The sequence below is a fragment of the Delphinapterus leucas genome, chromosome 12, assembly GCF_059928025.1.
Source record: "Delphinapterus leucas isolate spDelLeu-1000000601 "Yukka" chromosome 12, BTC_Dleu_Yukka2, whole genome shotgun sequence".
Lineage (NCBI taxonomy): Eukaryota > Metazoa > Chordata > Mammalia > Artiodactyla > Monodontidae > Delphinapterus > Delphinapterus leucas.
The window spans coordinates 54,824,266-54,850,495 of record NC_143140.1 but is presented as its reverse complement, the minus strand read 5'-3'; the positions used below and the strand labels follow the sequence as shown (position 1 = coordinate 54,850,495).

General features: G+C 40.2%; 1 protein-coding gene across 3 annotated transcripts in view; it reads left to right on the top strand.

The window, feature by feature from the left end:
• Positions 1-22,253: 22,253 nt before the first annotated feature.
• CEP85L (centrosomal protein 85L) overlaps positions 22,254-26,230 on the top strand; it is a 157,355-nt gene continuing 153,378 nt past the window's right edge. The window contains exon 1 of one of the 3 annotated variants that reach the window (XM_089921965.1): positions 22,254-22,350. In XM_089921965.1, coding sequence (XP_089778091.1) covers positions 22,269-22,350 — 82 coding nt within the window. In that variant the 5' untranslated portion in view covers positions 22,254-22,268. Of the gene's footprint in view, positions 22,351-23,485; positions 23,890-24,614; positions 24,910-26,230 lie in introns of those variants that run through there. The other 2 variants (XM_089921963.1, XM_089921964.1) reach the window with 2 other exon arrangements.

The following is a 26,230-nucleotide window of genomic DNA, read 5'->3' as shown; positions in this document are numbered from 1 at the left end:
TGGGACATTTTACATAAATAGAAGCATAAAATATGTGGTCTTTTGTGTCTGACTTTTTTCACTTAGCACGTTCTCAAGGTTCATCGATGCTGTGGCATGTAACAGTACTCCATTCTTTTTATTGCTGAATAATATTTCCGTGTGTGTGTATAATTTTGTTTATCCATTCATCAGGTGATGGACATTTGTGTTATTTCCATTTTTTGGCTATTATGAATAATGCTGGTCTGAACATTTCTGTTTAGGGTATTGTGCAAACACACGTTTTTATTTCTCTTGGGTATATTTCATTTCTCTAGGAGTAGAATTGCTGGGTAACATGATAGCTCAATGTTCAACTTTTTGAGGTACTGGCAAACTGTTTTCCAAGATGGCTGTACCATTTTACACTCCAACCAGCAACGTAAGAGAATTCTACTTACTCCACATCCTCACCAAACCTTTTTTTTTTTTTTTTTGCGGTAGGCGGGCCTCTCACTGTTGTGGCCTCTCCCGTTGCGGAGCACAGGCTCCGGACGCGTAGGCTCAGCGGCCATGGCTCACGGGCCCAGCCGCTCCGCGGCATGTGGGATCTTCCCGGACCGGGGCACGAATCCGTGTCCCCTGCATCGGCAGGCGGACTCTCAACCCCTGCGCTACCAGGGAAGCCCCTCACCAATACTTTTTACTGTTTGTCTTTTTTTATTACAGCCATCCTAACTGTGTGTGAAGTGGTATCTCATCATGGTTTCATTTTCCTAATAACTAATATTGTTGAGCAACTTTTCAGATACTTATTGACCATTTGTCTATCTTATCTGGAGAAATGTCTATTCAGATGATTTAAAAATTAATTATTTGTCTTTTTATTGTTGAGTTGTAAGAGTTCTGGATACAAGTTCCTTACCAGTTATATGGTTTGCTAATACTTTCTCACATTCCCTGGGTGGTCCCTTCACTTTCTCCTGGTTTCTTTTGAAGCACAAAGTTTTTACTTTTGATGAAGTCCAATTTATCTGTTTCTGTCCTTTTTGTTTGTGCTTTTGGCATCAGATCTAAGAACCATTGCCTAATTCAAGGTCACAAATATTTGTGCCCATGTTTTAAGAATTTTATACTTTTAGCTTTTTCAAAAAATTTTAATTTGTTTATCTTTTGGCTGCGTTGGGTGTTCTTTGCTGTGCGCAGGCTTTCTCTAGTTGCGGCGAGTGGGGGCTACTCCTAGTGGTGAAGCGCGGGCTCTAGGCACGCAGGCTTCAGTAGTTGTGGCACACGGGCTTAGTTGCTCTGCGGCATGTGGGAATCTTCCCGGACCAGGGCTCTCAAACCCGTGTCCCCTGCAATGGCAGGTGGATTCTTAACCACTGCGCCACCAGGGAAGTCCCTATACTTTTAGCTTTTACAATTAGGTCTATGATTTATTTTGTGCTAAATTTTGCATATAATGTGTATATGGTGTGATGTTCTTTTGCATCTTGTTGATAGCCCAGCATCTTTTCCTGGGTTTTAGAGTCAGCTAAAGTTTTTTGTTTGTTTTATTTGTATTATTAACTGTTCATGGATGAGGTCATTTATGTTTACACCTCTGGTTAATTGCCTTTTATAGACTAAAACTGATGCTTTTAATCTAGAAGATGGTTCTTTCTGCTTGTTCATTTTTATGACTGTGTTTATCTCCATGGATGAAGTTCACAAGTTTCAGAATTGTTTGAGGGTCCTATTCAAATATTAGGTGCAGACAATGGGAGAAGGGAAAAATTAAGATTTTTCACAGTTCTACTTTAATAAGTTGGATTCCAGGTGTCTGCTGGAGTAGGGGAAGAGTTACAGCAAGAGGGGGCAGGGTCAGAGACAACCACTGTGTCACAGAATTCTTGTTTTCTTATGGCTCACCTCAGTATATGAAGGGTAAGCTGGGATGTCCTGGGATATTGCTCTTTGTGGACTCTAGCATTTAGTGTTCTTCCTATAGATGTTGGTAGGATTGGTATTTGTCCCTCCCTAACTGCCCTATATCTCACATTTACCTCTAGACACAGAACACTTTAATAGCGAGCCCTTAAGGTTTATAGCAAGTGCCAATTCATATTTCCCCCCTTTGGATATTCAATAGTAGTTAAAACATGTACACTGAGATTAGTGTCTTGCATCAGAGCCCTTCTTTCAGCTTCTGATTTGGCTCTGCTCATTACTGATTATTCTTGGCTTCCATCTACCGACCCACATTAGTTCAGCTTCCTACTCTCATCAACCTGAATGGTTATTTTCTGTTTTTTGCTGGTGTTTCCTATACTTGTCCTGCCCTAGTCACCAGCCCCCTGACCTTGGTGACTGATTTATTTCTTGATGTTTTAGAGCAATAAACTACAATTAGAGATCAGATTGTGCTTCTGCCGGAGGTCCCGAGAATTTCCACATTGCCTCACCTTTCTTCATTCTTAGAGTGAACCCCAGTTACACCTGAGGTAACCAAATCCTTGTAATGTATAAGCGCCTAACACACATAGGAGCTTCTGAAAGATTTTGAAGTACCTTATTCATCTTTATATTGCCAATGGCACTTAGCATCACATATGTACACAGTAGGTGCTCAACAAATATTTAAAAATTCACTTGAATAATTAATAGAATAACATGTCAATTTCTTAGTAAATGAAAAACTTCTCTAACAGCTTGAAGATAGTTTTTTTTTTTTTTTAATTTATTTTTGGCTGCGTTGGGTCTTCGTTGCTGCGCGTGGGCTTTCTCTAGTTGCGGTGAGCAGGGGCTATTCTTCGTAGCGGTGCGTGGGCCTCTCATTGTGGTGGCTTCTCTTGTTGTGGAGCATGGGCTCTAGGCACACAGGCTTCAGTAATTGTGGCATGGGCTCAGTAGTTGTGGCTCGTGGGCTCTAGAGCGCAGGCTCAGTAGTTGTGGCGCACGGGCTTAGTTGCTCCATGGCATGTGGGATCTTCCGGGACCAGGGCTTGAACCCATGCCCCCTGTGTTGGCAGGCGGATTCCCAACCACTGCGCCACCAGGGAAGCCCCTGAAGATAGTTTTTCATCCTTACATTTATTTTGATGGTGGATTTGAAATGGTACAAATGGATATCAGTACTTTTTAAACAATACCTTCCTAGAGATAGTTTAGAGAAATACCATAGTCTCAGTAAGTTTTAACAGTGAAAGAGTTGACAGATCAGTGGTGTAATTATACTTTTATCTCCATTGTATTAATTGAAATTAGTACTTTTAATATTAATAGTAGTTTAAAAAATATATATATTCTCAATTCAGTTCCAAAAAGGATTTAAGGTAGTTGACATAAACATATACAATATAACAATACCTAATGTAATAACAATAGTAAGTTATAAGGAAAACAAAGAGAGAGAAAATGGGTGTAGGAAAAAAAGGTAAAACCAGGAGAGAGGTTAGTAAACAAAATGTATGCTGCAAGGTCACCTACATGTACTCGCTTGTGGAAAGCTACATATTTGGTTCTGACTTTTGCAAGCAGTATCAAGAGGGCTCATAACCAGTTACAGAACTAGTGTCCATAGATTCAAACAAATTGCTTGGGATAAATACAGTTTCTCCAGTTACTGAAACCAGAAAGAAATTTCTCCATAAGGTTATCACAAAGACGACACTGTAAGTTACAATGATCACCATCCTTACAGTCAACACAGCACCCTTTTGTAGAAGTCATTTCTCAATATAGGCTAGGAACACAGAGTTCTTTAAACAGAAAGTTCAGTAGACTAAATTTAAGTTGTGCAGTGTTTTTAGTGCTGACAGTAACCCTGCTGGTTGTCCTAATGAGGAGAACATTTCCATGGTCAAGTTGAAATGGCACGATGCCTCTAATGCAGCTCAATAGCCTTGAAGAAATTTTCAGATCAGTGGGCATATTGTTGGATAAAATACACCAGAAAAGTCAAAAGAGCAAGAGGTCTATGGTATTAGTCAGATTTCTGCTGCAGTAGTGCTGCATAACAACCAGCCACAAATTTTAGAGGCTTAAACAGCAGATGCTTGGGGGGTTTTTTTTTGTTTTCTTAATATTTCACTTTCACATTTTTCCTTTTTTTTTGAATTTTATTTTATTTATTCTTTTATACAGCAGGTTCTTATTAGTTACCCATTTTATACATATTAGTGTATATATGTCAATCCCATTCTCCTGTTTTTCTTGCTCAAGGTTTGGTCAGCTCCACATCTCCTCGTTCTTGAGTCAGTGGCTAGCCAGTAGATTACAGAAGCAAAGAAGTGCTAAAGCCAAAGACAGGCATATGTAAAGCCTCTGCTTGCATCCCATGTGCTAACTTCAGTTGGCCAAAGCAAGTCACATGGTCAAGCCCAATAGGGTCAGTGGGGAAATATATTCTGCCTACTCTGGTGGGAGGTGCTGCAGAGCCACTTGACAGATGCCATGTAATTCCACATCAGGGAGGGACAATCCAATTACCATCACCATAATTCTGTTTGCTACACCCCTTCACATTTCACTTCCCATTTCAGACCTCTAAGGATCCTACAACATTGGATTAGTAAGGAAATTTAAAGATTGTCTAGTATGATCCTTTTTGTTTTAAATATGAATTATCTGGGGTACAGAGAGACTAGAAGACTTGCCTATAAGTCAGTTCAAAGCTCTGCTATGTGAAACTAAATGTTGTACCGCTGACTTTCCTCTCTACATTCCACTTCCAAACCCCAGCTCTATGTGGAATTAAATGAGTTTAGTTCATGAGATAAATCTAGGATTAAGGACCTAAACTTCAATCTCCAGAGATAAAAGCCTAGATTGGCTGCAGATGTAAAGAGTTTTGATAGTACACTGAAGAGAGACCTTAAATTCTAGGTTCTGACTATAAAAAATTGGGTTCTCATAGGGTTTTTCTAATGAAAATATTTACAGAGTCTGAGTTGTTATTTAAAAATAGGTAATGTTTCCAGAAGGAAATGTTTAGTTTCTTTCCCAGTTGCTTTCCATTGTCTCCATGTTTTATCTGACAAAGAATCAAATGTAAGTAAGGGCAAGGGGGAGGGGAGGTGGACTGAATGGAAGATTGCCAGAGATGTTGGAAAGCTATAAAACAGGTCATGTTCAAGCTGACTTTTGTTTTTTAAGTTTCCCTAATGTCCTCCCTAAGGTAAATCACCAGTGGCTATGTGCTTGGCTTACTCCTCAAAAGCAGATCTGAGCTGGTAAGCACACTGAAATGCACTGGAGTCGGGTTTGTTTTGAGAGAAGGGAACAGCTGTTCCTCTGGAGTCCTCAGCAGACGTGGAGCCTATCCATTACCTCAGTGTTCCTACATGCGTTGCTTGCAGCCCTTTCTGTGTTCTGTTTACTGTGCCAATTTTGTTGGTCAGTGTGACTGGATATTACTTTTTTTTTTAAGAGATACTTAATAGTTAATATAGTATTTGTTATTAATGTCCTGTCCAAGTTTGAAAGTTTCTTTAACATTTCATGGTTGTACTTCTAGTTTGCTTACTTCTGCGAATCGACACTTCTAGCAAGAAACTTGACCCCTGTAGATGATATTATCTTGGAGGAATGTAGGGCTAGGCTAGAGAGTAGTTTTTCTGAGAATCAGTGATCTGACCACACATAAGAAACAAAGCCAGATAAGAAGCAGCCATTCAACATAAGAAACAGAGTGATAATTTAGCTATACAACATTAACAAAGGGGCATAGGAAAAGATACAAAATATGTTTTAAAATATTTCCTATCCTAATATTGTTCTGTTCCCTTTATTTTACCCTCAGACAGATGGTCCCCAAGTTTTCAAGTAGGATCCCATTTTTAAGATGAAAACATTTCACAGAGCCCCACATAACAGCAAAATTGTAGTTTTAGTAGAATTTGATTGAGACAGCACATTAGGACAAAGCACATTGTTATGAATTCAGTAATGCTTTTAATTAAAATCATACTTTATTGAACAAAAGAGCATCTACATTCATTTGAAGAATAGGCATACATATCAATGCAAGCCAACTTATTCAGGGTACAGATATAAGCATACTTCATGGAAGTATGTGGGTCTCCCTGTAATAATTATAAAGATTGGCAGATGTCCATGGCTCATAGTTTGGCATCTAAACTTTGTTCTCCATTTTTATGCCTGTCAGTTTTGGAAGCTGTCCTATTTAATGACATCATTGGTCTCCCTCTACACAGGCGCTGCATATTATTACTAGTTGGATTAATCAGGACATAAGAAAATGAACTGAGCCTTGTCTTTCTAAAAGAGTTTAGGACCTTTTTTTTGTTTGTTTTTCAATCTACTATATGTTTCCTTGAGGAAATCAGTATCTTTGAGATATTGATATTGATATATCTTTTACCTTTTGCAAAATTAAGGATGGGGGCTGGGGAGATACTTGCTCTGCCCAACTCAACAGATACTGTGAGGTTCAAATTAGATTATGTAGCACCTAATTATATAAACAATAAATGGTAGCTGGCCAGTCAGTATTTGAGTAGAATCTTCCCATTTAGAACCTAATTCTTAGCTGTTGCAGTACTAGGAATGCATAGTTCATCCAGAGTTACATTGGCCTGGGTGACTGCCATGCTCCCCAGGCTCAGCAGTGGCTTGTGGACAGAAAGCAGAAGGTCTGCACAGTGGACTGGGCTGAGAGTGGTGACTTAGTTTTAAGATTTACCATGGCCTTTTCAGTGAATCATTTAATCTCTGGGCCTCGGTTCCTTATGAATAGAGAAATGGACCAAAATCTCAGAGGTGTTCACTTTTTGCAGTGGGGCTCTTTTCTTTTCCTAAATGAAATCTAATTGCAAAACTCCAATGTATAAACCAGACACAAAACAACAACACGCAATTTTCACATGCAGTTTAAAACTTTCACTGTTTGCCATTGAGGCCCTAGGAGTACACCTTGAAAACCACTGATTTAGTTCACATTTAAGATCCAACTCTAAATGAAGATGCCCACTTATTAAAGTGAGAGATGTTCCTTCCCAGAGAATTGCTAGTGGTCATCTCCATGAGACATCTAGCCCTGATGGTCATGTCCATTCAGGAAATCAAACCTTAGATCAGAACTTTGAGCATAAAATAAATCAAATCAAGTTCTCTAATTTTTTTGGCTGGGCTGTGTGGCTTGTGGGATTTTAGTTCCCTGACCAGGGATTGAACCCCGGGCCCTCGGCAGTGAAAGAGCTGAGTCCTAACCACTGAACTGCTATGGAATTCACCACAAGTTCTCTATTCTTGAGGAATAGTTCTGTCAAGCAGTGGTTGACCTAGCTTAATGCCCTTCTTCATGCTAATATTTTATTTTTTTCTCTAAAGAAGTGGGCAGGGAAATCTAGAATCTCAGCACCATTCCCCATAGATCAGTGTTGGAAGAAATCTTACCCTTTAACTTGCCTTTTTATGTCTCCATGTAGATCTCCATACTCCTGACATGACTGTCCTCCTAACATTCAAAACATGCATCGTAGACTCCAGGATGAGAACTTTTCAGGTCATCGTATGTTTGAACACACCTGAGCCAGGCTCTGCCTTGTGCATTTCCTACGTTTGAGGGTTTGCTACCATTGGAGATAGAGTCATTTCTCTTTCCTCCAAGGAGTAATTCTTAGACATTTCATTTATACATTGATCTGAAATACGACTCTCTATAGATTCAAACATCATCAAATGTGTAACTATTTGATGAATGAGTCATATTACAGCATGCTCTAGACTACAAGTTCCCCATAAGATTCTGAGCTACTGCAGGATATGTTTTTGTTTCCTCAGCGCCTAACAGGACCTGAGGTACTAAGGACACTCGATAAATCTTGAATGACTGACTAAATGAATTAAGTGAATTTGTGGCAACTCGTTATGCAAGAAAAGACCGAATTACTTTATTATTTTCAAAAGCAGCAATTATAAAGTTTATAACTCAGTTTGTCACTGAGCAAATCTAGTTTGTACCTTCAGACCCCAACAATGCCCCTGCATTGTCACAGCTTCAGAAAACTTGAGTCTCTTTTTTTTTTTTTGGCCGCACCCCATGGCTTATGGGATCTTGGTTCCCCAACCAGGGATCAAAACTGCACCCTTGGCAGTGAAAGCGTGGAGTCCTAACCACTGGACTGCCAGGGAATTTCCCAGAAAACTTGAGTTTCTAAACCACACTGATGCCATTTTCAGGGTGCAGATTGAACTGTCATCCAGTATCTGCCCCCATTTCCAGCCACTGAAAGAACCGCAAGGAGCTAGAGCATGAGGCTGGTAGCTGATGAGGGAACCAAGGAGACTACCTGGGTTCTAATCCTGGCCTTTGTTCGCTATGTGACTTTGGGCAAGTTACTTACTATCTCTGTATCTATGACATGGATATTAGTTAATGTGAGGGTTTAATGAGTTGATGCACCTAAAGCTCTTGGAACAGAGCCAGGCATGTTGTAAACGTTCAGTAAGTACTGACTTTCATATATTCATCCTGCTTTAGTGAAAGGAGCATAAGCTTTGAGTTAGTCAAGACAGGCTTTTAATTCATACTCTGGCCATTTTTCTTGTGTCATCATTTAATCTCACTAAACTTGTTTCATCTTGTGTAAAATGTGAATAATAACATAGTGGTGGGGGGAAAATGCTATTTAAAACTACAGCGGACAACAGCCTTCAGATTCCTAAGACTCTAAATTTAGGAAAACACCTTGATGAGCCTACTTTGTACATGAAGGTGGAAGCCCCAGGCAGAGAACTAAATTGCTTTGCCTGATAAAGTAAGAATTTTGAGCATTCCAGAATTTGAGATGAAAGCACCAACCCCAGGAAGGAGAAAAGTCCAGCAATAGAGCCAAAAACCTGGGGCTCTATTTGGGGCGAGAGTCTTAATAGTCAACGTTGACTTGTTACTTGGCACCGCAGTGGACCATTCCTTACCTTTTCACCAGAATATAAATAGATGTTTGTCGCACAAGGAATCATGTGTGGGTGATACTTTGGGAAGTGAAGAAATTGGGATGATGTGTTTGTGGTATTGGGGAAGGCAGTACAGTAGAAGGGAATGAAAACACAAGAGGGATGTAGAGGTGAGATGAAGAAATTTGGCCTGGGTAGGAAAATAGAATGTGAGGTCAGGAAAAGAAACCTGGAAAAGTGGGGAAAACCAGCAGATTTCTCACCAGTGTGAGACAGCAATCAAGTACTTTTATTTTACACTGATCTTAAAAGATTTAAAAAATGAAAAAAAAAAAACAAAACCAAAAAACCCAAGAGTCAGTTAAAGAAACTAAGTACCCTGCCATTTGTGCTACACACTCACCAGGATTCTTATGACAATTAGTGTTAATGGATGTAAACTCCTAGCACAAAGTAATCATTCTATAAATGATAACTATCATCCATTCAGCCTGTTAATTCATATATTATTCAGTGACTATTTATCAAACCCAAGGAAGCTGGGCAAAGAGCAGCTGGTATGTGTTGAGGGCAGTGGAGCATATACAGGTTCATTCATTTTACCTAACATCCCTCCTCCTACCCCCCCCACTCCTCTACCCCTGGCCTCTGTCTTTCTGCACCAGAAAATACACTCCCTGAGCCTTCAGGAGGGCCAGGACTGTGCCCCTCTGGGAGCATAGGCAGGCTTGTGTGATTAGAAAAGATTTTTTTCCTCTGTCATGTTCATGTAAGAGAATGCTTATACAATGAAAGTTGAAAACTTATTTCATTAATCAACTCAGCTGGGGTAAGAGTGACAAGCAGGGTTTTAAAAACATGGAGTTATTTTACCTATGATCCATTTTCCAGTAAATGACTACCAAGATAGCTGGAACACAAGCGTAGGTAACGGCTTTATTTTCCCAAGATGTAGTCATTGTGATTATTTTTAGATGAAAGATTTGAAGCCAGAAGCACAGCTCACAATTATGTTGCTGTGATTCTATAACCAGTTGTTTTGTGGAATTAATTCAACCATGACAACTTTAAAGTCATCATATTTTCCAAAAAAAAAAACCTGCAGATAAAAACTGAAAATAAAATATTCCATGACAAGAAGTGCTGTTTCCTACAATTAGCTCACATCTTTCTACTTTCGAAGCTTGCACAGCCTCCTCCCTTAGGCCCTTTCCTAGTTCTCAGCTCTTACCCTGCTCTACCATTATTGAACCCCCAGACAGCCCCTCCTTCAGGAAGCATTCCTAAAGACCCCAGCCTGATGAGCGCCCCTTCCTCTGAACTACTGCATTGATTGTGGATGGTCTACCACCTTCCTTAGAACTCCTCATTCTCTCCCTTGAATTTTAGTTCATTTTCAAATATATCTCATTATTTCCAAAGCTAGGTTTTTACTATGTAACAATTTTGCATTACAAAAACAATATGTCAGAGACCAATATTATCAAAAATTTGGAAGAGAGAGGAAAGAAAAATATTCATAATCTCATCGTCTTAACACGAATTCTGTACTCATCATTTTAGGGTGTTTTCTCCTAAACTTTTTTCTATGCTTATTTTTTTCACTGATTTAATTCCAGTGGTGATGCAATTTCATATTCTGACTTTTCTCAACTAATGTTACATCACCACAATTATGCTAATCGCTATAAGCCTTCATAAATATTACTTCAAAGCCTGCATAATATTGACCATTGTTAAAATTTTAGACTGTTAATTACAGTCCACTATTATAAATGATACTGCAGTTGACATATTTCTGCATATAGTTTTTTCAGTGTGTGTATTCATTGCGTACGTGCATGTGTATTTTCATATTTTTTTCTTAGGACAGCATCCCAAAGGAAGATTACTGAAACAAAGAGTATGATGGTTTTTATGGTTTTAGAAACATATTGCCAAATTGGTTTCCAGAGTTGGACCTATTTATATCACCAGAAACATATGAGAATATCAGTTTCTCCAGCTTTTCCCCAGAATTATTTTCTTAATTATATAATCTTCATATAAACAAAATAAAATGATGTTAGTTCACTTTTAATTTTTTACTACGAATTATTTAAAACATACAGAAAAATATTAATCCATAGCCCTGGTTTATCAAATCTTAACACATTTTCATATTTTCACTAGTTTTATAAAAATAAAATATTACATATATGGTTGAAGTCTTTGTGTACCCCCTTCCCAATTTTACTCCCTATCCCCCCTCTACAGAGACAACTGGAATTGGATGTTTATCATTCCTTTGCATTTCCATTTCTATATCTTTTAACTGTTAAACCTTTGATTACTAATGAAGTTAAACTCTTTCCTATGGCATAGCTCATAGGAAAGTACTCAGGTCATAGAGTCAGGTAGAACTGGCTTTGAATTCCTGCTCTGCTTCTCACTCTCCATGTCTCTTTGGACCTCTCTGTGCCACGGTTTACTCATCTACAAAATGGAGATATAATCATTCCTACTATTCTTTATGTTGTCATGAAGATTAAATGCTACAGTTCAGGCAAAATTCTTGGCACAGTGTTCAGCACTCAGCACTACCTTTCATTATTGCTCTAGTTTCTCTTTTGGATTGCTTGCTCCTTGTCCTTCTTAAAAAGATTAGCTCACCTACAGCTTTTGAAACACTTTATCAAACATGATCCTGTTTACTCCTCATGACAGCTTTATGAGGTAGTACTGCAGTGATCCCGTTCGATAAATGAGGAAATGGAGCTCGAAAGGTCCAGGGCCAGCAGGGAACAGAGCTGTGTCTGTACTTGCATCTCTGGTAGCTGGCACCTTACATTGTGCATTTCTGTGCTGCAGTGCCATCACCCCTGAAAGTTAACAAGCCGTTTCATGATATAATATTACTGGCCTATGAGGTAGTTTTAGCACTGTTCTTTAAGATAATCATTATAGTTAGATCCCAGTTTCTTTCTCTATTTATAATTGTTTCCTTTTTCTATATTCTCTAAATATTCTATAAGAAATATTTATTGCTTCTATAAAACTAGATATACGTTTAAGTGCAACAAAAAACGTTACCAGTTATATAATATAATTATATTTACATTGTTAGAGATTTAAGATCTCTAAGTTTGGTATGACTTTTCTCTGATTTTTTTTTTTAATAAGACAAAGTAAAGATCTTATGCAATTTCTGCGCCCAAATTTCAGTCCATGAATGCATTAATCCTAAGCCTTGTAACTAAAATAACCCCATAATGATCCTGAGTGTTTAACAGTTAGCTGCAGTAAGATTAAAATTTTATGACTTATAAAAATTTAATTTTAAAGGAAAAGTAATGTCTTATTAAAATGTATTTGTAAACTACATTTCATGAAACCTTATTTTTTATTTTTTTCCCAAGGAACAGTGAAAAGTGCCCTGGGTATAGATTATAATCTACTCTGGCATGCATTAATAGAACACATTAATAAATATCAGTTCTGTCTATATAACTCTTAAACTACAAGAACATTTCTTAAGATGACATTTTATGGTAATCATATTTTTCTCAGTTCTCATATTTCGCTCATTTTTTTCTTTGAACATTCTGATCTCTCACATTGAGTGATATTCTTCTTATCATATTTAAGAAAACCAGGGACTTCCCTGGTGGCGCAGTAGTTAAGAATCCGCCTGCCAATGCAGGGGATATGGGTTCGATCCCTGGTCCAGGAAGATCCCACATGATGCAGAGCACCTAAGCCTGTGCGCCACAACTACTGAGCCTGCGCTCTAGAGCCCGCGAGCCACAACTGCTGAGCCCACGTGCTGCAACTACTGAAGCCCGCACACCTGAAGCCTGTGCGCCTAGAGCCCATGCTCCGCAACAAGAGAAGCCACTGCAATGAGAAGCCCGAGCACCTCAACGAAGAGTAGCTCCCCCTCACTGCAACGAGAGAAAGCCCGGGTGCAGCAATGAAGACCCAACGCAGACCCAAAAATTTTTTTAAAAAATAAATAAATTTATTAAAAGAAAAAAAGAAAGAAAACCAGATTCAGATAACCCAAGAGGGGAGGGAGTTAATGACGCAGTTACAGGCAACATGACAAAGCCCCCCCAGGGCATGGTAGACTGAGGGACCTTAATGGCAACTAGAGGAGCAGAGAGCATCTCAAGACTCAGGAAAAGTGTGAGTTACGGACACGATCACGCAAAGGCTATTTACTGAACTAAATACTAAAGTATTTTGAAAAGATATAGATCCCGCCAACCTAAATACAGTGTTCGTTTTGGTTTTATTCCAGTATGGGAATAATCTGGCTCTTTTTTCTCCCAGAAACCACAGGGTTCAGGTAAGTGGCTGAAGTGTGGGTTACTGGGAGTCTATAAAAACCATCACTCTATAAATGACAGTCTATCCCTCATCTGGCAATCTGACAATTCTCCTAGCTACTCACTGGAGCAATGCTCTGGGTCTGGCTTTTTGCCAGTATGTGAAAAGGGATCAAGGCACATGCGCTTCACTGTGGCTGTCACTGTAGGTCTCCTTCAGCAGAACTTCTCCAGGAGCCGGCCGTCACCTCAGCAGAAAGCCACCTTGCAGCCGAGAAAGTTCACCTCTTACTGGAGACTGTATTAGCCGGAGAATGCCCATACATACCAAAACATCCTAAGGGAATGCATTATCAGCCCCTAGATGAAAATACAACAGAAAAACTACAGTGCCTGGTATCGGCTTCCCGTGTAGCTGGTAGGTACTTACAGGGTGATAACTACCTCCGCCCTGGAAACACGGAGATATGCACACTCATCTGCTGACTGAGTCTCATTTCCTCTAAGAAATGTTAAGCAATCTGTCCTAAGAGATGGTATGGAGGAAGATGGAAATTCCTTTAAAAAAACGATACGGTAAAACCCAAACTCAAACCCAGAGCAAAAGCTGCATTGCTCTTCTACGCTTCGATGTTTTAGAAACAGCTTCAGGCAACAGGCTCAGGAGCTGGGTGAATTCAGGGGCCATGTTAGGGCAAGCCGGGTGGGATTAGATGTTCCAGTCTGCACTGTTGTCCTAAGCCTGCCGTGATCTGAAACTTAGCTCTTGGGCCTGGGCCAGAACCAGGCTGGCATTCAAAGGTGAGCAAAGAAGGCAGCAGCCTTCAGGCAACTGCTGTGCAGAATTCTCTGGATAATGCCTTTGGCTCTGTTCTCTCCAATGCTGGTCAGATGCCCCCAATCCATCCCCTGCCTCCTTAGTGTCACAACAGGTGCCTCCTGCTGAAATCATACACCTTTTTAAGACAATGAAAATAAATCCTACCACTATCTCTATCTTTTGCTCTCAGTTGAAAACAGTTATCTTTCAGTGATGGTCACAGTGTAGATAACTTGCCCAGTTTTACTAAGGCTAAAGTTTGCTCATAACTTCATTAGGAGATTATCTGTAATGGAAGAAAAAAGTACCTAATTATTTAATATATTTATATAATATCCCAATTAGGAAAATGTCATATAAATTTATGTATATCATATATATATATCTTTTGTAATTTATTTTGTCATCATTCATAATATATGTATGAGGAGTGTGAATTTAATTTTAGATGCTTTGTTCATTGTTAATTCATCTCAGATTCTCTGTGAGTACTTATGATAATGAATATCTGATGTTCAGGTGGCTTTTCTGTGCTTTCATTTGCAATTTTGCAGTTCAGTAATTGGCGATTAAAGGTGCAGAGAACATTTTTTAAAAGTCTCAATCACTATAATAAAAGTACAAATTGGTTATTCTAGGTTTTTAAAAACTTTTAAGTCTTACTGGGTTGTAAGAAAAGCCTATAAGAAGTTATTCCTTCTGAATTCAGTTTTAGGTAGTATGTTAAAATAGATGCCCCAAATATAACATTATAAGAAATTAGAAATGCTTAAGAAATATCTTGACTATGGCTAAAAGTAGAGGAAAAGTAGACCAATTTTAATGAATTAATTTTAATTAAGTTAGTCTAGATATGTCCAAATATAAGGTGATCCCCATTTTTTTTAAAGACACATTTTCAAAAATGTGTCCCAAGTTTGGGACAACTTGACATGTTAAAATTTTGAGATATTAGTGAAATGGTTAAATGTCAACACAATATTGTTGCTTAACAATAACATGAGATATGTTCCTTTTTTCCACTTTCACATTTAATATGTATTTTTAATCACTACAATGTAGTAATTATTGTAGTACATTTTATGTTTTAAATTTATCTTTTTTAAAAAAAATACAGATTCCCGATTTTATAGATTGAATTTACATCAAGCTAGATGACTTTTCCAATCAGTATGTTGTTGATCAAAATAAAGTAAGAGAGTGATCCATAATATTAGAGACTTGTAAGGACTGGAGCACAACGTGACTCTATCTTTTCTGAGTGATAATTTGGGTTAAAACCCCCAAACAACCCACACCTTATAGATATGTATGTATGTTTACAAAACAGAAAATTCAAAAGCTATAAAGGGTTATAGTGAAGTAAGCCAAACTTTCATACCTGTCCCTACTTTTTCCTGCTCTGCTTAGGTACTCAACAAATATTTACTAAATGAGTAAGTAATGAACATTTATATACTACCTTCTTTCAGTTTTTTAGTATGTATTATTTTTACAATCAGAAAAAAATAACAAAGAAATTAGTTCCCCCATAAATCCAGAATTTATAGCTAGACTTGTCTTTTATTTTCTGAATATATTATAATACTTGTTAAAATTCCATTGAAATTTTAGCTAAAATGTCCACTCTTTAAATCAGCCCAGATGACTCTAGGGATTGTTGTAGTGATATTAGCTCTATTTACAGTTCCAGAGATCCTTACACATTCTTCTATTGTGTAAGCAATACGGGGAAAATTCTTTGGAATGAAAACTTACCAAAGTTAGCAGAGCTATTCAATTGAATACTACCTACTACCTAGAAGTAACGAAGCTACTGTGAAAACTGTCTTAATGTTTTAAAATTATTTGAGTAGTGAAGTTGTAACAAATTAATTACTCTTAATTAGCTAATTAAATCCTGTGGACCTCAATGAACTCGACAAGTTGCACAAGTTTGTAGTCTGCTTCTGGAAGCACTTTGGATAGCGGCAAACTTATCTAACTGGGGCAGCAGCAGCCAGGACCACCCCAGGCAGGACTATTGAGGACTTTGTCCCGTGAGTTTCATGTGTGCCCAAGTGGCATTCTGAGTCCACTCAAACCTGTTGTTTCTCTCAATCCTGCCTTCCTCTGCTGTTCGAAATGTAAGGTGCTTATTTATCTATACCATTGTCTGGTGTCAGTCCATGCTGCTCTGTGCTGACTTTCTGGTAACTCATCCTCGGTTGACAGTCCTCAGAAACACTTTCAGCATGCTCTAAGAACCCCCATTTTGCTATTTACAACAAACAGATACATAGATGAAAATCTAACTCTTTTATATCTTTATCTTCATGTATTGTTTCAGTTGGGTTCTCTGGGAAGCAGATGCTAAAATGGAGTTAGGAGTGTAAGACGTTTATTGGAGGGTTAACACCTGTGAAAGATAAAAGGGGCAGGAAATAGGATTGGAGAGGAAAGGCTCAGACCACAGTGCATATCAGATGAGGTCTCAGTCAATCCAATGGGGAGCTAGAGGACAAAGACTGATGATTAGAAGGGTTCTGCACTGGAAAGACTAGCAGGCCCCAGCATCTCTGCTGTGCTCAGCCATTGGCTGGGGCTCTCCAAGAAAAGAGAGGCCTCCAAAGCTAAGGCAGATCCCGCAGGTGCTAACAGCTTGTGGACTGAATGTCCTTGTGGATAACATCAAGGTCTTTCTTGAAGGGAAATCAGAGAGAAGCAACTCCAATGCTACCTCATAGATTGAATTCCTCCACTGCCCCACCTCTGAAATCTGAAACTCCAACATGCTACCCATTCACCCTAATGCCCTATCTTTCCATCATTCGCTCCCTTACTCTCATTATATCTGCTGTTTGATTTCATGTGAAACTTCCACTCCCTTACTCCTTGAACCTTCTCTCAACATTTCACCCTTTCTTGACATCACTGCTTTCTCCAGATAGGCTAGACCCAGTTCCCCATCACTTCATCCATGCTCCAGCCAATATCCTTAAATTCTTTGCCCCTTTTCCCTAAGTGCCCACAATGCAAAATCCTGTTTATCCATCTGCCTTCTTTATTCCTATACTCAAAATGATGGCCACAGCTAAAGAAAATCATACAATACTACAGATTAACGTCACATGGTTTCCAGTCTTAGCTGAAGCCTAAACACTGCACAGAAATCCTATAATTAGGTACTTCCTTCTCACATGGCACTGGAAGAAAAATCTTATAATATTTGTTTTTGCAACATGTTAAAGAGCATGATAGGGAAAGCTCCTTAGATTAGATTTGAATTGTAGCTCTTTCCTGCCTATGTGGCCTTATTTAACTTCTAGGTCTTTTTTTCCCCAGTCCTTTTTTTTTTTTTTCTAAAGATTTAATTTTATTTATTTTTGGCTGCATTGGGTCTTCATTGCTGCGCGCAGGCTTTCTCTAATTGTGGCGAGTGGGGGCTACTCTTTGTTGTGGTGCGTGGGCTTCTCACTGCGGAGGCTTCTCTTGTTGTGGAGTACGGACTCTAGGCGCACAGGCTTCAGTAGTTGTGGCGTGTGGGCTCAGTAGTTGTGGCTTGCGGGCTCTAGAGTGCAGGCTCAGTAGTTGTGGTGCACGGGCTTAGTTGTTCCGCCGCATGTGGGATCTTCCTGGACCAGGGATCAAACCTTTGTACCCTGCATTGGCAGGCGGATTCTTATCCACTGTGCCACTGGGGAAGTCCCTCCCCAATCTTTAAAATGGAGCTAATATTAACAGTTGATGGCAGATTGTTTTCAGGATTACATAAAATATTTCATCAGTTTAGTGAAAATTCTCAAACAATTGAGAGTATATACCCTCAGCTTTTTCCCCACTAACTGCTACCAACTGAACTCTATTGAAAACTCCTCTTTCCACTGAGTACATCCCAATCCAATTTCATAACATTCTGGACATTTTGTTATTAAAACAGTCCTCTTCTCCACTAGTGCAGGTTAGATAGGAAACTCTGTGTGTGTGTCTTTAGTGAAGGCATGATCAGCTTTCTTGAACTCCACACTTCCCTTCTTCCACACATCCATTTGGTGTTTGAAAAGGAAGACAGGTAGGGAAGAATTTGTTTCTTTATAGTTTGTCAAGGTTGCTGTCCCCTTTCATTGTAAATGACCTTGAATCTTTTCTGAGGCTCAGTATGACCAGGTGGCGACCATAATAAGTTCCACTGACAAAGATGTCAGTCCTCAGCAGTTCCAGTAAACATTGATGATCCCTGGAAGACTAAACTTTATCTTTTGGTTTAATTTCATCCTTCACAGCCTCACTGCCCACCCATAGGACTGCTCCATTATTCAGTGATCCATATCTTACCTACTTTCTCATTAGCCATTGCAACCCAACTCTGGAGCCAAAGTTATAGGTGGGATTCATTTTCTGTATCTCCCAGGAATCAGGGACTTGAGATGAGGTTTTCTCACCCTTTTGGCCTGGCTACACCACCCAGCCACCTCTCCCTAATCTTCCTTCTTCTATTTTGGTAGCATTGGGCAGAGACAGGAAACCCAGTAGCTAAGCAGACATCCATATGAGGAGTTCAGGGAATCACAGCCTAGAATGAAGGCTTCTATGAACTTGGCCCCAAAGAATTTGGTAAATATTTCTCATAAGTGTATCATTTCACCATAATCCCTGGACTAATTAGCAACCCCAAAGGGTCAGGAAATAATATCAATCAGTACTTTACACTATTCTGATACAAAGCATCATCTATAACTAACCTAGATGTACCAATCAATGCTATTTTTCCTTGGTGAGTTATAATGGGACTCCATTTCTAGATTGTATGGCTGTGTCACCAATACAGGGTGCACATTGTTCTAAGCATGCTACAAATATTAACTCATTTAATGCCCACAAAAATCCTATGAAGTAATTACTATTGTAATCCACAAATTACAGAGGAGGAAATTGAGGCACAGACAGGTTAAGTAACTTATATCTCTTCTTTTCACCTTTGTATAGTTGAATGAATCTGCTAGGAATCCAATTAAGATTTTCAAACTTGTCGTCAGGAGAAATAATTTCTTAGTTTTCTTTTTTTATTATTATAAGTGGTTATTTGAGATTATGACAACCCATAATAAATTTGGCAACCTGTCATTTTTGTGATCTGAAAGAGGTTATATACTGTAGTCCTTGTTACACACTTGACACACCAGAATTATCTGTTCCTTCAAATTTTTCAGACTTCATCCACACATCTGTTTCTATCAAGTGGCAATTGTTCTTTGGGAACACTTTCAATTGTTACTGGTTGGCTTAATTTTTCTACATTTTGTTGGTTTTGGTATTCTATATTTTTGTAAATATTAAACTCTCTTAAGGTTCCCTATATTATGCACAATACATTTTTCTTATTTTATTTTATTATTTATTTAATTGAATTTTATTTTATTCATTTTTTATACAGTAGGTTCTTATTATTATCTATTTTATAGATATTAGTATATATATGTCAATCCCAATCTCCCAGTTCATCCCACCCCCACCCCTGCTTCCCCTGCTTGGTGTCCATACGTTTGTTCTCTACATCTGTGTCTCTATTTCTGCCTTGCAAACCAGTTCATCTGTGCCATTTTTCTAGATTCCACATATATGCATTAATATATGATATTTGTTTTTCTCTTTCTGACTTACTTCACTCTCTATGACACCCTCTAGGTGGGATTCATCTTCTGTATCTCCTAGGAATCAGGGACTTGAGATGAGGTATCCTCACCCTCCACCTCTCTACAAATGACCCAATTTTGTTCCTTTTTATGGCTGAGTAATATTCCATGGGGTATATGCACCATGTCTTCTTTATCCATTTGTCTGTCGATGGGCATTTAGGTTGCATCCATGACCTGGCTATTGTAAATAGTGCTGCAGTGAACATTGGTGTTCATGTGTCTTTTTTTTTTTTTTTTTGCGGTATGCGGGCCTCTCACTGCTGTGGCCTCTCCCATTGCAGAGCACAGGCTCCGGACACACAGGCTCAGCGGCAGTGGCTCATGGGCCTAGCGGCTCCGCGGCATGTGGGATCTTCCCGGACCGGGGCATGAACCCATGTCTCCTGCATCAGCAGGCGGACTCTCAACCACTGCGCCACCAGGAAGCCCTGTTGGAAGATTTTTAATCACAGTTTCAATTTCATTGCTTGTGATTGGTCTGTTCATATTTTCTATTTCTTCCTGGTTCAGTCTTGAAAGGTTATACCTTTCTAAGAATTTGTCCATTTATTCCAGGTTGTCCATTTTATTGTCATAGAGTTGCTTGTAGAAGTCTCTTATGATGTTTTGTAGTTCTGTGGTGTTCGTTGTAACTTCTCCTTCTTCATTTCTAATTTTATTGATTTGAGTCTTCTCCCCCTTTTTCTCGATGAGTCTGGCTAATGGTTTATCAATTTTGTTTATCTTCTCAAAGAACCAGCTTTTAGTTTTATTGATCTTTGCTATTGTTTTCTTTGTTTCTATTCCATTTATTTATGCTCTGATCTTTATGATTTCTTTCCTTTTGCTAACTTTGGGTTTTGTTTATTCTTCTTTCTCTAGTTCCTTTAGGTGTATGGTTAGATTGTTTTTTTGAGATTTTTCTTGTTTCTTGAGGTAGGCTTGTATAGTTATAAACTTCCCTCTTAGAATTGCTTTTGCTGCATCCCATAGGTTTTGGATTGTCATATTTTCATTGTCATTTGTCTCTAAGTATTTTTTAATTTCCTCTTCGATTTCTTCCGTGACCTCTTGGCTTATTGACGCTTCCTGATGGAAGCTGGGTGTAGAGCTGGGTAGAGCTGGGTGTTGCTCTGGTGGGCAGAGCTCGGCTAAACTTTAATCCGCTTGTCTGCTGATGGGTGGGTTCCCTCCTTGTTGGTTGTTTGGTCTGAGGCGACCCAGCGCTGGAGCGTACATGCTCTTTGGTGGGGCTAATGGTGGAATGTGGGAGGGCTCACACCAAGGAGTACTTCCCAGAACTTCTGCTGCCAGTGTCCTTGTCCCCGCATGCAACTATGCATATATATACATATATATACACACACACACATATTTACACAGACACAAGCATACACAATCACTGTTTTTATTACTTACTTGTATTGTCTCTACTTATGAAAAATTACTAAAATATTGAAGTTCTGTAATAAATGTCTTAGCTTGTAAGATCCTCCTTATGGTCTTTACCTACTGTTACAATGAAACAAAAACATGCTGGTTTACAAAATTGGGCTTAGTAATCGTTAGGTAGTCCTGTCTCTCAGTCTTGTGCTATGTCTGATTTTACTCATTCTGAGAACCGTGGATACTGGGTGTGTCATGGATGTGGAGGGAAATCTCAGTTCAGTATACAGTTGACTCTTGAACAATCGGGTTTGAACTGTGTGGGTTGACTTATATGCAGATTTTTTTCAATAGTAAATACTGCAGTACTACAGGATCCCTGGTTGGTTGAATCCTCGGATGTCAAACCGTGGATACTGAAGAACCAGGGATTCGGAGTGACTATAAATTATACTCGAAAATGCCTATCACACAGAGGGTCGGCACCCCCTAACCCCTGTGTTGTTCAAGGATCAACTGTATATATATTCAGAATTCATATGATAAAAAAAAGGATGGTTATAGTTTACCTCATATACATAATAGTCTTAGTATTTCAGTTATTTTAATTGCATTAGATCTCTATCCTCTCAAGTTTAATTAGTAGGGACACAAAACTTTTTATCTTTGGTGCCAACTTCCAAAATAGCAACATGTTTTTCTCTTTGCTTTTACTCTTATTTCAATAAGTATTGAAATATTTTACATAGTCTCAGCTTCACACATACTTTTTTGGTGTATATAGTGGCATGCCCTTCAGTTTGACAAAAACATGTAGAAAACCTGAGTAAATGATTTTTTAAAAACACTGCTTAGAATTGAATGGAAGTAGGCAGAGTTTTGGAATAACAATAGTACATATTAAACTCACAAAGGATTGAGATATATCTGCAATAGTTCATACATTTCTTGGAACTGTGTAGAAAAAGTTTGTTATTTAATAAATGCTATACCTAATATGAGAGTATGGTAAGTATAAATCATGAAAAAAAAGGATACTTTAATCTGGTTCTATAGCTTCTGATAATTCATTTTAGAATTTACTTTTTTAGGTTTCTTTCTGAACCTATACTATGCATGTGTCATATTACATGAACTAATGTACATTTAAATCACAGAAAGGAACCAGTCACATTTTTTTTTCATGTTTCTGTCACTTTCTATCCTTAGAAACAGTTGACCCTTGGCCAATTGCTCATGATTTGGAGAAATGAGTGGAACTGTACCCAGGGGACCCTAAATGTAAAACTGCAATCTGATAAAGTACAAAACAGCTGTGGTAAGTGATAGGTTATACACCTAGATGTAATTTAACGTCTAAAAGTTTTAAGCAGTATTTCCCAATTACAGGGTGCTTAAATACAAATATGAGGCCTTTGTTAGCAAACATCCAAAACAGGAAAAACCATCACTGGACTCAAAGCCTGTTGAGGGTTAGGGACCTGCTTTCTGGTTTACCTGATTCATCGGCCACGCGCAGAGCTCGCCTCCTTCTACAGTGCCCGACCAATATTTATTAAATGCACTATTTTAGATCTAAATATTGGAAGGATTATAAATATTGCCCATGAGAAGTAAGATTTAAAAAGAGATTGCTGCACCCTTTTTTCCTTCTCAGGATACCTGCTCCTGTACTATGGGTTCAGGTGAAGGGTGGGAACTGACCAGGCAGAGGAGGAATGTGAAGGTTTAGGGTGTAAGGCAGTTACACTCCCATTACACACTTTCGTGCCATTTTCACTCCTTTCTGATTGCTTATCTGAAACATTGAGCTACTAGATTAAAATTTACAGCCCCTCCCTGAACCTTCTGGTACTGAGTACCTTGGGGCTTTTCTGCTTTTTTCTGCGCAGGTCTCCGTGTCGTAGATATTTTGGTACCTGTTCTCTCCCCCCACTCCACACCCAGGCATTGAATTTGCGAGTTGAGGAAAATGACTACTTCTCTATCCTCCACAGTGATCTATAAACGATGCTTATGAAATGCATGATGACAACTTTAATCCCAATCCCAAATGAGACTGGGAGTCCCTCAGCCCCTCCCGAGGAAACCTCTTTCATCACAAGCAGTCTTTAAGGGAGGGCAGGTCTTCCACGCCCTTCTCTGAGATATGCCCTGCAGGCCCTGAGGGATTACCCAAGGTGGGGGGGGGAGGGGAACCAAAAGACGAGGCCCGGGGCCAAGTTTCCTCCCTCTCCTCATCTCGCAGGGCGCGGGGATGGGGAAGGAGGGATGCCGCTGGTGTGTCCGAGCGACTATTCGCTACCTGCGGAGAAAAGGGGAATAAAGGTACCCACTGGTACCGGTCCGCAGCCCCGCCCGGCGCCGCGCACGCCGTTTGCAAGCGCCCGATGCCCCGCCCCCACCAGGCCCCGCCCCTCCCCGGCTCGGGTTCGGGCTCCCCCAGCGGAGGCGGGGCGGAGAGAAGCCGCAGCTGCAACTTCGCCTGGAGCCTCTGAGGCTGGGCGCAGCCGGGGACCGAGTCGCCGACATCGCAGAGGCGCCGCTTCCCCGGCCCGGGCCTCAACCGAGCCGGCTCGACCATGGCAGCCGCCGCCGCGGCGAATCCGGTCCCTGCGCTCCCCGCCCGTCGCTGATCGGCCGTTAACCAGCCCGCCCGCTGGTCCTCCCGCCGGTGCCGCAGCGGCCCAGGCTTCGGACAAGTTTCCGCCGCAGGAAGCGAAGGCAGGGAGGACGGACGTGGGGAGTCGGGCGCCCCCGGCCCACTCGGCGCTCCCGCCCGCGATGTGGGGGCGCTTCCTGGCCCCGGAGGCCGGCGGCCGGGACAGCCCCGGCGGAGCCCGCAGCTTCCCGGCGGGTAAGTAACGGGACAGGCCCCCGGCTGGGGTGGGGGTCGCGGCCGACCGCGGCGCCTCTGGACCCCGCCAACGCTCCCCTCCCTCCTCAGGCCTGGTTTCCCCCTGGCCGCCCGCCCCCGACGCCGCTCGCCGGCCCGCCAGCCCGGCTTCTTCCCGGCTGCTGACGCCCGGTCCCGCGGGCTGACTTCTGGCGCCCCGTGTCCCCGGCCCTGTCCGCCCTGCATCGCGGCACACCGGCTCGGCGCGGCTCGGTGTCCGGGCCGCTCCTCCTCGGGCCGCAGCCCGGTCGCCCCAACTTACAGCTCGCTTGGGCCTCCTCGGGTTAGGCTTTGTTGTGCGTCCTCCTCCCTTTTTCTCGTGGGGTGTGTGGCCGACGTGGGTAACGGGGCTCACGGAGCCCCGGGCGGGAAGGTCGCTGCGACCGTGCTGCAGCGGCGGCGGCGCGGCGCGCGCCACGGGGAACCGGGATCTGCTGCAGCCGCGTCCACACACCCTACTTTAGGGCGAGTTTTGGGGCGGAAGGAGGCTGCTGGTGATGCCTTGGCTGCAAGTGCCCGCCGAGGGGTCCTGCCCCTCACTGCGACCTGGTCATCGCCCGGCAGCTCTCTCTGGAGGACATGTCCTGCCAAAGCCAGTCGATCTTTGAGCAATAGGGGTGTTAATCCGTTTGCCTGTCCCTGGCCCTTTCAAAGAAAATTGGGGGTTTGCCGCGTTGGGTGTGTGAAGAGAGCTGTTTGTAACGCACAGCCATTTCATGCCTTTTATCACTTAAAAGTTGTGTAGGAGCCGCCAAATTAGGATAAATCGTCCCCTAATTTGTGATATAAAAAATAAGGTTTGGGTTGCCTGTGACAAGTTATCTGACGTTGACGGTTCTTTCACGCACTTTAATCTTAATTGAATTTTGAACCCCCCATGAGAAGCTGCAAGTCATATGGATCATTTATCCAGAAAAAACCGCCATATGTACTTACACAAAGATTTTCCTGCAAGTTTAGGTGCTTCTAGGACTCCTATTAAGTAACCTTGTTACACAAAATGAGCTCTACTTGTGTAACTGACATTTTGGTATACATTTTCAAAGCTGTTTGAGAAACAAAAAAGCAGAAGCATTTGGAAGTGGTTTTTTGTTGTTAGTATTTTTGCTATTTAAAAAATATCAGGCACAAACTCAGATTTCTATTAAAATTTCAAATAATGCAATTCTGTGATAGTTTAGAAATTTGTGATGTGATATTTTTAGACATATATAATTTTAGACATATATAATATTTTAGACATATATAATTTTGTCATCTTCATTTAGGGTGTAATTGACAAATAGAAATTGTATTGATAGATACATTTAATATGTGCAACTTGGTTTTGATACACACACACACACACACACACACATTGTGAAATGATCTCCACACTCAAACTAGTTGACATATCCATCACCTCATAGTTACCATCTTTTTGTGTCGTGTATTTGGTGAGAAAACTTTAAGGTCTACCTTCTTAACGCATTTCAAGCATACAATACAGTATTGTTAACTGTAGTAGCATACTGTACGTTAGATCTAGACATAAAAATTTTAAAATCCAGAGTTAGATTTGAAATCATTCTCTTAAATTTGGTCCTGCAACACTTTTAGAAATAATAGAATTGAACGTAGGCATGAGTTTAGTAAAAAAAATCATATAAGTAGGAAATTATTTTCTCTGAAATGTATACCATTTGTCCTAAGAAGAGGAGACAGCACTTGAGAGGTTTTTGATGCTCACTGGGTACAAACTCTGCAATCAAAGTAACTTCAGTGAATGAGAAGGTACTTCATTATCCCTAGAGGCTGGAGGGAATGGTTTCAGTTTATCTGTACATGTCAGAAGCCATCTGTAATGTCTTTGTAACCTAACCTCTTAAACTTTATTTGTAATAATAACATGTTTGAAGGCTTAATATTCCCCAAGCATTGTATCCATTTTTCCATTGTTTTCTATGAAGAAGAAAACATCATAGTGCTTAGAAATTTTTAATTAACTGAAGGAAGGACTTTGAGGTTATATTGTACCCTCTAAATCTTTGTTGTGACAAAGAATATAGTGGAAGAAGATACTTTATAAGTACTACCCAATTTTAATAAATTTGGACAGTATATCTTTACAACAAATATATTTTATCTAACCTTTGACAGTGATAAACCTTTGGTAAGTCAGGACATGCCTTTCCAATAAAATTTTTTTTCAGCTATATGCTGAGAATAGATTACTTTTACAGAATAGTGATATAATTATGTTTATTTTCTTCTTGAGCCAAGCAAATCTTTAAAATTTTTTTAGTTTAAAAATTTATACCTT